Source organism: Aquila chrysaetos, chromosome 8 (genome assembly GCF_900496995.4).
Source record: "Aquila chrysaetos chrysaetos chromosome 8, bAquChr1.4, whole genome shotgun sequence".
Lineage (NCBI taxonomy): Eukaryota > Metazoa > Chordata > Aves > Accipitriformes > Accipitridae > Aquila > Aquila chrysaetos.
In genome coordinates, this window is record NC_044011.1 from 18,131,038 (window position 1) to 18,145,328 (window position 14,291).

The 14,291-nt window shown below is 38.2% G+C and overlaps 1 protein-coding gene across 5 annotated transcripts in view; it reads left to right on the plus strand.

Annotated features, from left to right (window-relative positions):
- Window positions 1–14,291, plus strand: part of TULP4 (TUB like protein 4) — a 163,915-nt gene that overhangs the window by 90,763 nt on the left and 58,861 nt on the right. For all 5 annotated transcript variants that reach the window (XM_030022841.2, XM_041125470.1, XM_041125471.1 and 2 more), the window contains 2 exons: window positions 12,339–12,467; window positions 12,784–12,945. In XM_030022841.2, the coding sequence (XP_029878701.1) occupies window positions 12,339–12,467; window positions 12,784–12,945 (291 nt within the window). The remainder of the gene's footprint in view (window positions 1–12,338; window positions 12,468–12,783; window positions 12,946–14,291) is intronic.

Below are 14,291 nucleotides of genomic sequence, written 5' to 3' on the forward strand. Positions count from 1 at the left end.
TGGGCTCTTGGATATGGATCAGACAACTTTCCTCTCTCTAGTCTGTGGTTCTTATACTGCCTGGGTTGTTAAAGGTTGAATATTGTTGCTCTTTGGTCTCTGAGAAGCAAGTCAGTTTTAGCTCAGTTCCTTGCAAACTGCTTTCTGCACCACAGGTAATCAATATCTTTGTTAAGATTTGCGTTAGATGAGGTCAGGTATTGTCCTAGACAGTCAGATGTGTGTCCTATCATCTGTATGGCCAACAATCTGGTAGTCTCACGGTGACCCTTACATCCCATTAGGGTGCCCAGGGATTGTGTTCCCAACCTACAGTTCAGCCCTCTCGAGTGCGTTGAGCAAATACAGTCATTTTAGAGCTCTGTAGAGCTGGCCTTCCCTGCAGTGCTTCCCTAGCCTGCCTTTTGCTTTGTCTTTAAGGCTAAAGCTTCAAGGACTGTCCTTGTTCATAAACTGTGCAGTTCCAACAACATGAGGGTCTCTTCTGGTTGAGACTCCTTTATGCCACAGCAGTAGAAAGGAATAGCACTGATTGGTGCTTTCTGGGGTTGTCTGCTTTGCCTGTTGCGATCCTTCTATCCAAGTAACTGATTGAACACCTTATTTATAGCTCCCTTGTGTTCTCTGGAAAATCAAACAAGTGAAATTATTGGTCGCTTGGCCAACTGCATCATGGTGCAGTTTTTATTTTATGAAGGAATAAGAAATGAAGATAAAACCACTTACAGGGGTTTGATCTGAATATAGTCGGTGCAGAATTGCAGGCCAGCCAAAGCAAGGATGGCATTTTCAAATCTGCTATTTGGCATTTGTTAGAGTATGGCATTTCTGTAGCTAGTATTCACATTGTCAGAAGTTTGTATCGTATCATTTGCAAATTAGGTGGGCCAGTGTCTCTCAAGCCTGAATCAGAGCCTCCATGGGGGTAATATGTATATATAGTCACAAATATATAACAAATATAACAAATAATTCTTGGTAGGTATCTGTTGTCTTGTTTATTGTAATATGCTAAACTGAATGCTTTGCATGTAAATATTGTGCTTTTTAGTTATTTGTATTGTTAATTTATAGTCTCCTTTTTGTACCTTTCTGTCCTGAGAGGTACAGGTGCTGAGTGGCTGTTCAGCCCTTTCTGCATTCCCTGTTTTACTGCCCACTCCCTCCCTTGCATTGTTCACCTTGGAAATAGACACTATTTCATTTTGTTCACTTTGTTTTCTGTGTCCATCTCAGCAATTATACAGTTGCCTCAGTAGCTGCCCCAAATGCCACGAGCTGAACATCGTATAAATGAACCCACTCGGGGGCAGCCGGCAGGTAGGGGGCTCAGGTGGTGGCCTCGTGGGTGAAGTTAAAGCAGGTATTCTACCTTTGCAAAGTAATGTGGTGGAATTTCATCATTCTCACAAGAGGATTACGGATGCACAGTCTCTGTGGGTCACGCAAAGACAGTCCAAGCAACCCAATAAAAGTTACACAACTGCTTTCTTTTCTCAGTTTCTGTGACTAATTTATGGTCACCGATATTCCTCAGATGGCCAGAAATTGTGTGTAACTCACACAGAGGTCTTATGGTTGGACTTGATGATCAGAATAATGATAGTGGAGTATTTCTCTGGGAATTTGGGATAGTAAAGTAGTCCCACTTCAGCAGTGAAATGCCCAGCTATACCATTTGTCTCCAGTCTACCTTATAACTCATCTTAATTAAATTAGTGCACAGCTATTATCACCTGGGAAATGTTAATAGATTTGAAGTGCTGATCTGTGGTCTTACTGAAGTTTGAATTACTTTTACTTCCTTGTGTTTGAAAAAAATAATTAAGGTTGAAGTACTGTACCTGTCAGAGAAATAATCACTCTTGGACAGCACTTTTAGACACTTGCCTCTGAATTTTAAGGTCTTTTCTGTTTACATCACTGACAAAAGTCGAGTTTTTACTGCAGTTCTTAAAGGATTAAGTTCATCTCTGTGGAGAGGGCTTGCACAAAGCTTGTGCTGCAGTCAGGTCCCATATAAGACTTGTTTGGAGGACTGTTCAGGGATTTCACCTAAGGAGGTGCAAGCTAAGTTATAGTCTACCCTGTGAAATCATCAAGAGAGTCATTGGCCGGTTTCTGATTAAAAATCTCTACCACAAATGCTAATGATGATGTTCAGAAACCTGGAATTATGTTACCTAATTGCCATGCTCTATGAGTTTGAATATCTCATAAGCGAAAAATTATCTTTTACCTTAGTACATTTGATATAGACAGACTTACTATATTTGATATGGGCAGATCCTCAGTATGTGGTCATGAGACACCATTATTTTTCTGACACTTCTCAGAATACTCTCCAGAAGGTGAAGAACTTGTGTTGCCTCCTTTCTCTGTGTTAACTAGCACAGTTTTATAAAAAAAAATTACATTTTTATGAGTTTCCTTTAAAGTTTCCTAGTAGTGCAAGTCGGGTTTTTTTCCTTGAATAATGTTCTTGTGCACACATATATACATGTAAAGTTATAAAATTATATTTCATTATTATATGACCACTTGCTCAGGAATTTTTAACCACCAAACTGGGAAGATCGAGTATATGGGAGAATGCCTCTGTCATAGTCACTTCACTGACTTTTTCCAGCAATTCATTAGCCTGGGGGCATTCCCAAACAAGATAGCATTTACAAGGTAGAAAGATACTATAGGAATTCCTAAGTAGCTGCTGTTGCGAAAGCAGAGCAGAGCTAGTTCATTTTGACCAGGAATGGTTTTCAATAATATTTATTGTTATCCTGTCTCCTCTGGCTTTTTTTTTTTAATTATTTGGATATAATACATGGTTCCAAACAGTATTTTGTCCTTGATTGCATGTTTTTAAAAAGAAGAGACAGAATAAAAGCCATAGGCTCTGCTACAGGGTGTCTGTGTCTCTGCATCCAATATTTTTCTGTATTTTTAGCCAGGAAAAAAAGACAGAAAGACTTTTAAATCTGTCTTATGTGGGGTGTTTTGGTTGGTTTTTTCCCCCTTCTCCTTGGAACTTCTAACAAAGATGTGCATGATCTCTGAATTCCTATATGGTCCTGATGCATAGGTAGATGTCAGTGAGTGTTATACTTGTTCTTAAAGCTTGAGGTTCATTTACACTGAGCTTCTTTTACACAGCCCAAAAGTGATTGTAAATGTGGAGGTTGTAAAATGGTCCTGATTTATACCATCTGTAATGTAATTTTGTCAGACCTTAGTGAAATGAGCATTAGGCTCATGTACTTTTAATTTAATGTAGGCTAAATACCAAAGAATTTTAACTCTGGTGCTTTTTTTCTTGTGCGAAAATATTTGACCGTAGATACTCGAACCCAAGGAACTGCCAGCTCTGCACAGTTATTGTATGTGTCTTATTTTTAACAGCAATGGACCTTTCCTAATGGTGCTCATCAGTGATTTGCTACAGAGAAGGGGAACTATTTTGCTCTGGGTATTTTGATCTTAAGGCAAAACGGTTGTTCATCTTTAGCTAGAATAGTCATCTCCCCTTTCTTTATTATGGTGTTTTTATCTATATGGAAACTAGAACAAAGCAAAATCTTTCTTCTTACAAAGGAAGGCGATGAAAGTGCTATTTTATACTTTGCTCATCCTTATCAACATTCGGTTTTGTTTTATTTTTAGTGAACTGGGGCTTGCCTCTGCACTTCTAGGGAGTATGTATGGGCAATTAAACAGAAGTATCTTGCAGGAATGCTTAAGGACAGGAAGACCGTTGATAGGAGACAATGATAGTAATGTACATGCTATAAAAGAGTTTCCCTCACTGGAAATGAGCATGGCATAACTCTTGAAAAGGATTTTTCTGTGGAAACAGTTGACTTTTCTGTGAAAGAGCTTTTGGGACTTGAGCATTCTTCTGAAGGTAAGGGAGTCAAAAGCAGAGCATACACCTTATCACTGTCACTCCATTGTCTGTGAGATGGGAGATGAGCAGACCTCTACCCGTTTCCCTTCCACAAACATCATGTGCAGATATCTCGTGCCTATGGGTGATTGACTTCAGGCCTTCACTCTTTTCATGCCTTAATTCTTTTCCTTCAGATTATACCCAACTATTTTCTTTAATAGCCCTTGAAGGAATAGTTAAGAAACTTATTCAAATGAGACCTGGTAGCCAGATACCAACATTTTGTCATCCACGTTAGGTTCGTATCGCTTGTCATTTCTGTTTCTCACATGCAACTTCCAGTTCTGACAAGTGACCCGTCAAAAGATCCTCAGCTGCCCAAACACATTTATTGGGTATACCTTGGATACAGCTAATTTCTGCTGTGTTTTTTTAAATGTCTGCTACAACTGTAGTTCTTTGAAGAGACGATTAAATGTGGTGATTCCAAAGTGAAAAGAGTAATTCCTTTGGAACTGGCCCTGTGAACCACTTCATTCGTAGGAGCATAATGCTTCTTGTTTGGTGCCTGTGAGGGGTACTGGGGATGCGTTCCTCTAAGGTAGGTGATCAGATGGCATATTTTGTGTTCTGTGAAAATACAAAATGGTTACATGGCAAATCCTTGGGATCAATAGACTTTGGGGGTGTATTTCTTAAAGTGAAGTATATGACTTAAGGAACGTAAGAGATTTGTAAAGCTTTAGAGCCTTTCCGAGTCCTCGTCTTCGCAGTTTACTATCAAGGCTCCTAAATGTATTCAGTGAGATGTTGACAGTCTAGGTATTTTTAAGACGACATCTTATTCACACCAAGTACATTCCCTCCTCAAAGTAGCTATCAAAACAAGTATTTCTTGCAGTTGCCTATTTGCCAAAATCATCCCCTAGAGCTTTTAAAGGTCAGACTGCCTTCCACTGGGGATTGGATGCCAACCGTATGATACCTTTCAAAAATAGGTATATGTGGTGGGTTGGATGCCAACCCCAAGATGCCTTTTAAAAATAGGCATGTGTGGCATTTGTCTGCAAAGCAAATAGACAAAACTTGCTGGGGAGCATCAACAGTCTTCCCAGGGGGTGAGCAACCACACTATTACTTGCAGAGGGTACCAGCCGCTCACACGGAGAGCGAGTGAGTGCTGGGTGAATGATTACCTCCCCTGTGCCTACTCAGAAGGATATTGCTGGTAAACTGCACTGCTCCTACCTGGCCTTGTCTCTTTCTGCAACTAGGCAGATGACCCGAGTCTTTGTCAGCCCGGTGCGTGCTCTGAGCATTATGAAAACAAACACCAAGGAGAAAGGGAAAAAAAATTAGAGCAAGCATATTGAAGAAAATGGCACAGGCCTTCTAATGTATCACTACATTGTACTTACCTTTAGACCCTTACCTGAGGTGTTTGAGTTAGGGTTGTAGTTGCTTTGGAGTAGGTTTTCATGAGAAGACCACAGAGAAGTCTGTGGTCAGAAGGAGGTACAGAGTTGGACCTGCACCTTTCAGGTCCGTTAAGGTCAGCACCTTATTGCTGGTCCAGCCTTACCTCTGATTTCAGTTAGCACAAGCTTAGGTCCCCAACTGACGCAGACATCGCACTTAGCTTATTGATAATGTTATACCATGAAATCAGATTGCCAGTTTAAAAAAAAAAAGGCTATTCAAATTTGATCCTTGCATGGATTTTTTTCTATTTTTAAACCCCCGTAGTTACTAGCTTTTGTATCATCTCTCACAAGAATGTTGTTATATTTGTTTAAATAGTATATATAGAAACTGAAGTTCCTTTTCAAAGAGCAGAAAAAGCAAGATGACAGGTACTGGCAGAGTAATACACTTTTTTCAAGGAAAAAGTAGGATCCTGGGATAAAGCAGCAGACCTCTAATGGATGAGTGGCAGTGGAAAGCACTGCCTGCGGCAGGTGCCGACCCCCCCAGGGGCTGCGAGCAGCTGCCAGGCCACCGGCGCACATCACCAGTGACTGCAGCTTCTCCTGCAGCAGGGGTAAGGGGTATTAAAGGACATCCATCCCTGAGATATCTGGAGGCTACTCCAGTCCTTTCAGGAAAAGAGTTCATTTTCTTATTATTTAGACTAAAGAAACACGAAGAATTTGGGTCATTCACTGTCCGTTTACGCACTATGTAACATGCCACCCCTATTGTGAGATGGCAGTTTTTCTCACTAACTATTATTAAAATTGCTGTTCTTTAGCTGCAGCACCATGTTTGTTATTAATAGTAGTAGTTTCTTCTTAATAATTCCTTGATGGGTATCGTACCTTGGAAACTGGCAGCTCCATATGCAAATGAAGCACTTCCACCCCGGTGTAATGTCACTAGAAACAAAAAGTCAAAGCTTTGCAGGTGTGGGAGAGACAGGGAGTGTACCATTAGAGCATGCAATATAAGACAAGTAGGATAGGAAGATGGGTGTGCCACCCTGGGAGAGGCAAACTAGCTGTCTACCATGTCTGCTGATTTTTTGTCTAGTGTTATTAGTAGGAAAAATACTTACGTGATGCTCTTTGTCTGCGTAATTGAATTAGTTTGAATGGAGAGAGTTATCCTGACATTATTGTCATGGCAAGAAATGAACGTCATCAGTGAAAGATGAAGGTAAGAACAATTGCAAACAATCTGTTTGCAGCATGAGAAATTAGGAGAGAGAAGCTTGAATAGCCTTTATTTTAAAAATACTAGTATTTTAAAAATAGTTAAATTTTACGTTTCATTGAACTGAAGATACGCAGAACCATTTAGAACCAAGCATTGGTTATAGGTATAGTGAGAAGCAACAGTTTGTTAACTGCAACCCTACTGCTTATTCTGGGCACCTGTTGTCACTTTCAAATTACGTTTTAGTTACAAAAATCACTTCAGTTAACTAACTTCAAGTCCACAAATATACAAAGTTGGCACAGTCAAGGATTTAATAGGGATGTGTGTTCATGCACACACCCATGTTATATGTATGTAATGTGTATACACATTATATGTGTATATCTATATCTCTATATATTTTGTAGAGAGAGACACTGAACTGTATTAGCTAGTAAAGGTGGTTATTGGTTTCTCTGGTCCCTTAACTTTTACGTTTCACTCCTGTTCCCCACTGTACACTCATCTTTTTTCTTTGATAGATATACTTACACATCTCTTCATCTTTGTTGCCGTTAATAAAACCTAATGTGTGCCAGTGTGTTGCACGTACTGTATGCATGTATTCTCTAGACTTGTAACCGTGAGTGAAGGTCTATCTACTTATTAGAGGATTGCGTAATAGGATTGCTCAATACAGCAAATAGGTGATGCTCAGTAATCCTAGGTAGATTGTCTAGTCCCCTTTTCCAGTGCTTTGTTTCAACCCTTATATGTTCCTTTAAAAAGTGAAGTACTTTCCTAAAAGCACAGGATTGGAAGAAGCCTTCAGATAGACTGAGTCCTGTACTCTGCTACTGTAGGCAAAAGCCTAATCTCCTTTATTGGTTTTTCTATACCTATCCTAGCAACAGTTAGGTCTTTTGCCATCGCTGCTTGGAAGGTGGATTCATATCAGCGCTTTCAATAACACTAGAAATGTAGTATGATTTCTTAGGGGGAAGAAAAGGCCAGCAATTCCCTAGAATGTTTAGTATTGTATGTGCTCAATGGAGTTAGAATGCATCGCATCCTGTGCACCCTGCAATGATGCCTAGTTCACTTGTAGTTTCAGAAATGGTCATGCCAGATAAAGGAATGTGGCTCTTCAGGCATAGCAAATTGTGCTGTAATCAAATATTTGCCATCAAGTATTGTCTACTTTCTATTGCTGTGATAGTCCATCTGCAAGCACATCTCCATAGCGTATGTGAAGATGAATGCTGGAGAAGACCTCTATATTTAGAGCATATGCCTACTCCTCAGTAAAATGGGTGGAGGATCAGACATTAAAAAAAATGACTCACTGTGACTCACTACAGTGTATCAGTAATAAAATCTATCTAAATTTGGTAAGGAACTCTAGGAACTAATTCCCCTAGTTATTTACCCATTTATTTTTTCTAGATGTTTGTCCCTTGCCTCTATAGCAATTATGTACTGTATGTTTTAGGGACTACAGAGATAAGATTTCAGTAATGACTGTTGTATGGTATTCTAGACGAAGGACTTCTGCTCTTGGAAGATTGATTGGTATCATATTTTCAGTCATCTCCTTCAAAAACTGTAATGAAATTAGGAATAACAGAAGCTCTCAGAATGCTTTGGATTTTAGTGGTCTTGTGTGAGAAAATGTGAAAAAATTAATAAAAGTGTCAATAGCATGTACTGAATGTAAATCACCAAACCTGGCTTCAGTTGGAAAGAGGTCACATTTACTATAAATCACATATTTGCTTCTCCAAAAATTGCAGTTACTCAAAATTTCTTGTCTAAGACATTAATAAGTAACAACATTGCTAGCCGCATTATGGTCTTTCTGTGGCAGTGTCTTTCTAAGAACTTTGATGATCTTCTGGGCCAGAGACTGATTGGCCTTTGTTTTGTTATTTGCAGTAGTGAGCCAAAAACATTAGAGTGAATGAAAATGGAAATTTTCAAGCGTAATTAAGTGATCTTAAAAAAAAAAAATGATTGGCTGTTGTTTTTTCAGTTAGAATAATACAGAAGTTTCCTTTGGCACCAGACAAGGCCTTTTCTAAATGGAGCATCTGTGAAGATAAGAAGTCAAGGGAAGTAACTGAGGTTCATAAACTACAATTTATGTTTGCACAACATTTTTAATTGAGAAATGTCATCCGTTATTTCATTTTTGATTAATCTGTAGTACTGGAAGTGAATGCACAGATTTATCTCCCAGGTGCAAGTTAACAAAATTTTCTCTTTTAATTTTATACGTAAACAAGTTTTTTAACATTGAGGATAACAAATCCTCACATATCCTTAATTTGTGATGAAAATAATTTTTAAGGGTTTTATTTTTTGCTGGTTCTGCTCTGTTTGCAGCATTATAGTATGCAGTCAGTTCTTGGGGAGAGTTTCTAGCACCTTTAGGATTAATTAAATTTAATTCCTGAAAATCAAGTTGACAATTGAAACAGAGCTATTGAAGATGCTGCATGTTCTGCTTTCGAAACAAATTTTTCACCACTATGCATTGTATAAGAAGGAGCTAAAAGAAAACACACAACCCTGGTTCAAAAGCTCATTGAACTTCATGGACAGCATCCTGTTTGGGGGCGATATAATGGCCTTTACATTGTACTTAATATATTAGGCCAGGAGTTCCTTGAAGTTTTTTTCATGGGAGATCATTCCATGTAAGAGAGAGCAGTTTAGAACCTGATTAATATCTGTGATACAATTTTTTTCTAGAGTAGAACAAACACATTTGCCATTTTTATAGTGTTTAAAAAACCACAAACAACAAACCAACCAAATAATTAGGCGATATACAAAGGCTGTGTGGAACACAAATAGTCCACAGATAACTTTCTTTGGCATACCAACATTTTCATTCTTTCAGTACAAGATAAAACAGTTTAGTCCTTCAGTACCTGTGTGAAGATGCTAAGTAGGAAGCAGAGAGCCATAAAGGCAGAAGTAAAAATGGGTCCCCTGTGAGTCGAAGCTGTTAGTGAAAGTAATGATATCTTTGCGTTTATGGGTTAGCAATAAAATTCCTCTTTGCAGAGGGATAATTCAAGCTTACGTGTTATTTAAGTGTGCTATCAATGGGGCATGTTTTCATATGCTTTACATTTTAGCCAACATAAAAGCCAAAAGCAATTTTAATTCTTAGGGTAATACTTCTTCCTTTCTTTATCTCTGCTTCAGTATGTTATGAAAAATGAAATAAAATGAAAATGGTAATATTCAAAGCAGCTGTGGACTCAGCACCTGTAGTTGGATGTTAAATATAAATGGTGGAAGCGTCTTTAAAATGACCTCATAAATGATAACATTTACTCTGTGTTTAAAGAAGCTGAATTTTCAAATCACAAATTTGCTTCCTTATAAGCACGTTATCAGAAGACATGTGAAATCATTGTCTCACTTTCATTTGTGACTATAAAGCAGTAAGTTTATTTTGGAATTTAGTAATTTGTATCTAATTGGGACGGAGGGACGGATGCTCTGGTTAATCTTGTTTACATTCAAAGGTACCCTTGGATGTTTTATCAAATCCAAACAAAAGACAGTTTGTACAGAATTTGAATCAAAAGGTATCTTCAAGTTTTAACAAGATTCCTATTTAAAATAGAAAAGAGACAAACCACATCAAGGTAACTATTGTCACTTTGCCCATAATTTGTATCATTAAGTCTGCCAGGTTGTCTAATCTATAAAATCATATGCTCGTCTCAAATCTTTGCCAGGCAGAACAGGACAATTTTAAGACAGATAGTAGCACCTTTGATGGTGTTAGTTAAAAAACATGTTATTTGAACTATTAGTTTTATCTTTTGTTCCTAAATTTTCTCTAGCAATTTATTCTGTATGATCTGTGAAATCTCCAACATGGGCACTGTCTAAGCATTAAATGTCTGATTTTCAGTGGTGATAAGTACCTTTCATTCTATTAAAGGTTGGGATGAAGATTTTTCAGTGTTATCCTTGTGTTACTTAGAGGGTTTTCTTCACTTCTTCTGTAATACTGTTAGACATTACTGGCAAGTACAGTTACGACATTGCATTTTGCCTCAGGGTGGATGAAATGATTGTTTTGTGCATGGGAATTAAACCAAATAGAAAACAAAATTTTGACAAATCTGTGCTATTCCTGCTTAGATGGAAGGGACAGAGTCAAACTTCTACCAAAGTACAGCTGCTTATATTAATATGTTGGGATATTTTATTTACTGCTCTTCAAAAAAAAAAAAAAATAGCAGTGTGTTATATAATCCATCTAGTGGTATGATATAATCCACCCCACTGGAGACAGGACTTGTGACTTGGAGTGCAGCTGCAAGGTGATAATCAAGCAGAATCAGGTGTATTTCTGCAGAATTTCAGTGGGATTCTTCTTAGCTGCTTAACAACAGAGAGGTGGTTTGTCATACTCATTTCTCCCCATAATCTTCACATATGCACAAAGAAACAGTTTTCTTTTTAATCATTCAAGGATTGCTGCTTCAGGCTGGCGAGCGCCACTGATGTACACGTTCTAAAGTTCTGACCCTTGACACTCTGTGAATAAATGTAGCACTCACTAAATAAGTGTAAGATCATCTTTTTTCAGCTGTCAAGTTTAGGTTTCGGGTATGCGTATTTATATCCTAATTCTGAAAATGACTGCTGATCTTGTTGTGAAGTATGGTGGGTCTGTCTACTCAGAGCTTGTAGGATTGGGATCTTCAGAGGCATCAGTCCACCTCTGTAAACAGCAAAATATATTTTGGGAGAATCTTCTCTTGCTCTCTCTTTTAAATGATTAATTATCTATTTAGATTTATGAGGAAGCATCATTAAAGCTGGGTGTCCATTTAGTTAAAATAACACCCTACTGATTGACTATTTAATATATGTTTTCTTTGTATATGCTGTGTCTCTGTAAAGTAACTGGGGGGGAAATCTCCTTGTGTATGAATGTAAGCGTCCTATATATATCTGCATGTTTTTGAAATAAAACTAATTCGGAAAAAAGTTTTTAAGAAAAAGTCACTAACAGAAGGTAAATGGTTTTACAGCTAATTTCTGCTTCAAGCACTAGGATGACATGTTTTTTTCAGTTCTATACTGAGGTCTCAAGGGATACTGTATTTGTTAAATTTGATATTAATTAGAAATGAGAGAGCAGTTTGGTAGGTTTAGACTTGATTAGATTCTCCAAAAAGGCCACATAGCTCTAATGCGGAGAGAAGAGCCTAAAACTGCTTCGTATTCCTTCTGCACTCATTAGCAAGGCAACTTTTCTATGAAATTTCAATTTTTTAATAATTTGGGACTCTCAATTTTTTTTTCATGTCACTATTGATATGAGCATTCAAATTCAATCTGATACCAGTGCATGCAACTTCATTTGAGGTCAGCAAGAGGTGATGATTTGACGTAGAGTCTGACAGTCTCTGAGATTACAGTGGGGGAAATCATTTGAAGGAGTGTTGGATGGTCTGTACGGGGCCTCCTGTTTGCTGCTTCTGTAATGAAGTCCTGCGTTCCAGTGTACAGTATGATTTTATTGAAAGCATGCAATGCTTTCCAAAAAGGCCTGACGGTGAGAGATTGTGCGTTTCCTGACAGCCATGACAAAACGATTCCAGCTGTTCTTGAGAGGCGCCTAATGCTGTGCTGAAAATTGCTGTTTTGTACATCTTCTTTAGGATTTAAATGTGATGATGTTTATTTTGCAGTATCGTTTAACTGGTTATTGTTAAATACTTGTTAGCGCAACACACTGTTTTGGTAATGCTGGTTTTGTTTGTAATCTTTTAAGGTTGTGCTGGTGAGATGGAACGAACCATTCCAGAAATTGGCAACCTGCGATGCAGATGGAGGAATATTTGTTTGGATACAATATGAAGGCAGATGGTCTGTGGAGCTTGTGAATGATCGTGGGGCACAGGTTGGTATGCATGTTTTCTCTGCAGTCAAGAGTGATCAAGTCCTGAGAAGCAAAATGAAGAAGACAATGAATGGTGCTTTATACCTTTCAAAAAGCACAGGAGAAAATGAAACATTTCTGTATTGAAAGGAATATGCAAGAATTGTCACAAAGACACTTTGCAAGGACAGTTGCTTTAGCCGATAGCTGTGACTTCAGAGCTACAACTGGGCTAATAGATGCCCTGTCTAGTTCTGTGCAGTGCTACCTTTTATTAAAACAACAAAAAATTCCTTCGTGGCCCATATATCTATTTTCTTGTCTTTGATATGTTAAGGTAAGCGACTTTACATGGAGCCATGATGGGACTCAAGCACTTATCTCCTATAGAGATGGATTTGTGCTGGTCGGTTCAGTCAGCGGACAAAGACACTGGTCTTCAGAAATAAACTTGGAGAGTCAGATCACCTGTGGCATATGGACTCCAGATGACCAACAGGTAACGGGGCTTTTAGAGGTATTAATTGTGTTGCATCAATATGCTACAGAATACAACTCTTAAAAAGTTGTTAAGTAAAATGGTCTCTTTGTAAGAACAGTTTCCATCAAAACTGGTGCTCCCACAGATAACGAAAATTTAATTCATCCTGTCCTTCTCATTAGGCAAATACAATAATGTACCAAGTTACCTATCATCACTTTTCACCTCGATTCACATGCAGTCTTATTCAAAGTTAGTTGTTTGAGACGGGAGTCTGTAATCGTACCCCTAATTTGTTGATACAGCTATCTTGAAAATGCATTGGAGCAGAGGTACAGCTGGGGCTAGTAAACATCTGACTGGTCATTTTTGTGTACAGCTGTCCAGTCTGCACTTGCAGCAAAAGCAGTTCCAGTGACAGTTATGGTTATGTTTGCCTTCACTTGAGCAAATGCATCCAATTGATTGAGTGTCAGAGAGACACCTCAGCCTTATGCAAACAACATAATTTAAAAGAAGGCCATTTTTCCGACCGTTGAGTCAAAACTTGCTGAGCTTTGAAAAAGCCAGTTGAATAATTCCTCTTTATTGTTTTTCTAAAGAAGCATATGATATTGGTCACATCACCATTTATAGCGGGGCTTGAGCTTGCCCATTGGTTTCATTTGCAGAATTTACAATGGCCCTTTGCCATTCACTGTTGAGCTTACTGGAACAGTCTTTCCTTCCCCATGCTTGCTGTCATTATGGTTAATGTGTGTATAATATAGTACTGAAAGAAATGATGGGGGTAGAATAGTGCAAAGAGAAACTGTGTTATGATCACAACTGGATTATCTTCCTTCATTTTACACCACTATGAAAAGGTGCTGGTTCAAGACTCAAGGTACCACTGACTTTAATTTAGAATACTATAAATCCATTCAAGGTAGAGTTATTTTGGGAGTTGCTAATGGAATATAATAGCACTAATAATATGCATTTCTGCAGCAGCATCTAATAATTTCAGAGCACTCTGCAAAGAATAATGAATTAATTATTGCAACACTGCTCTTTAAAGCCAGGGAGTCTAACTTCCCTCTTTTTGAATCTGGCAAAATGTAAATCTTGAAAATAAATAATTTACTCGAGATCAAGAGGAAAAGACAAGCAGCAGAAATAGGATGGGAAACTAAGATCTAATAGCTCTCAATCCTATGTTTTAAACATGAGGCTACCCCATTTGTGTGATACTCAGTTGTTGCTGCTGTATTTGGAAATATCTTCACTTGAGTGTTTAATTTGGGGTGACTGACTGCCTCTAATTCAGTTTAGCCAATATGTTTGTACTTTCTGATCTGGATGCTCCATAAGCGGTTATTCTG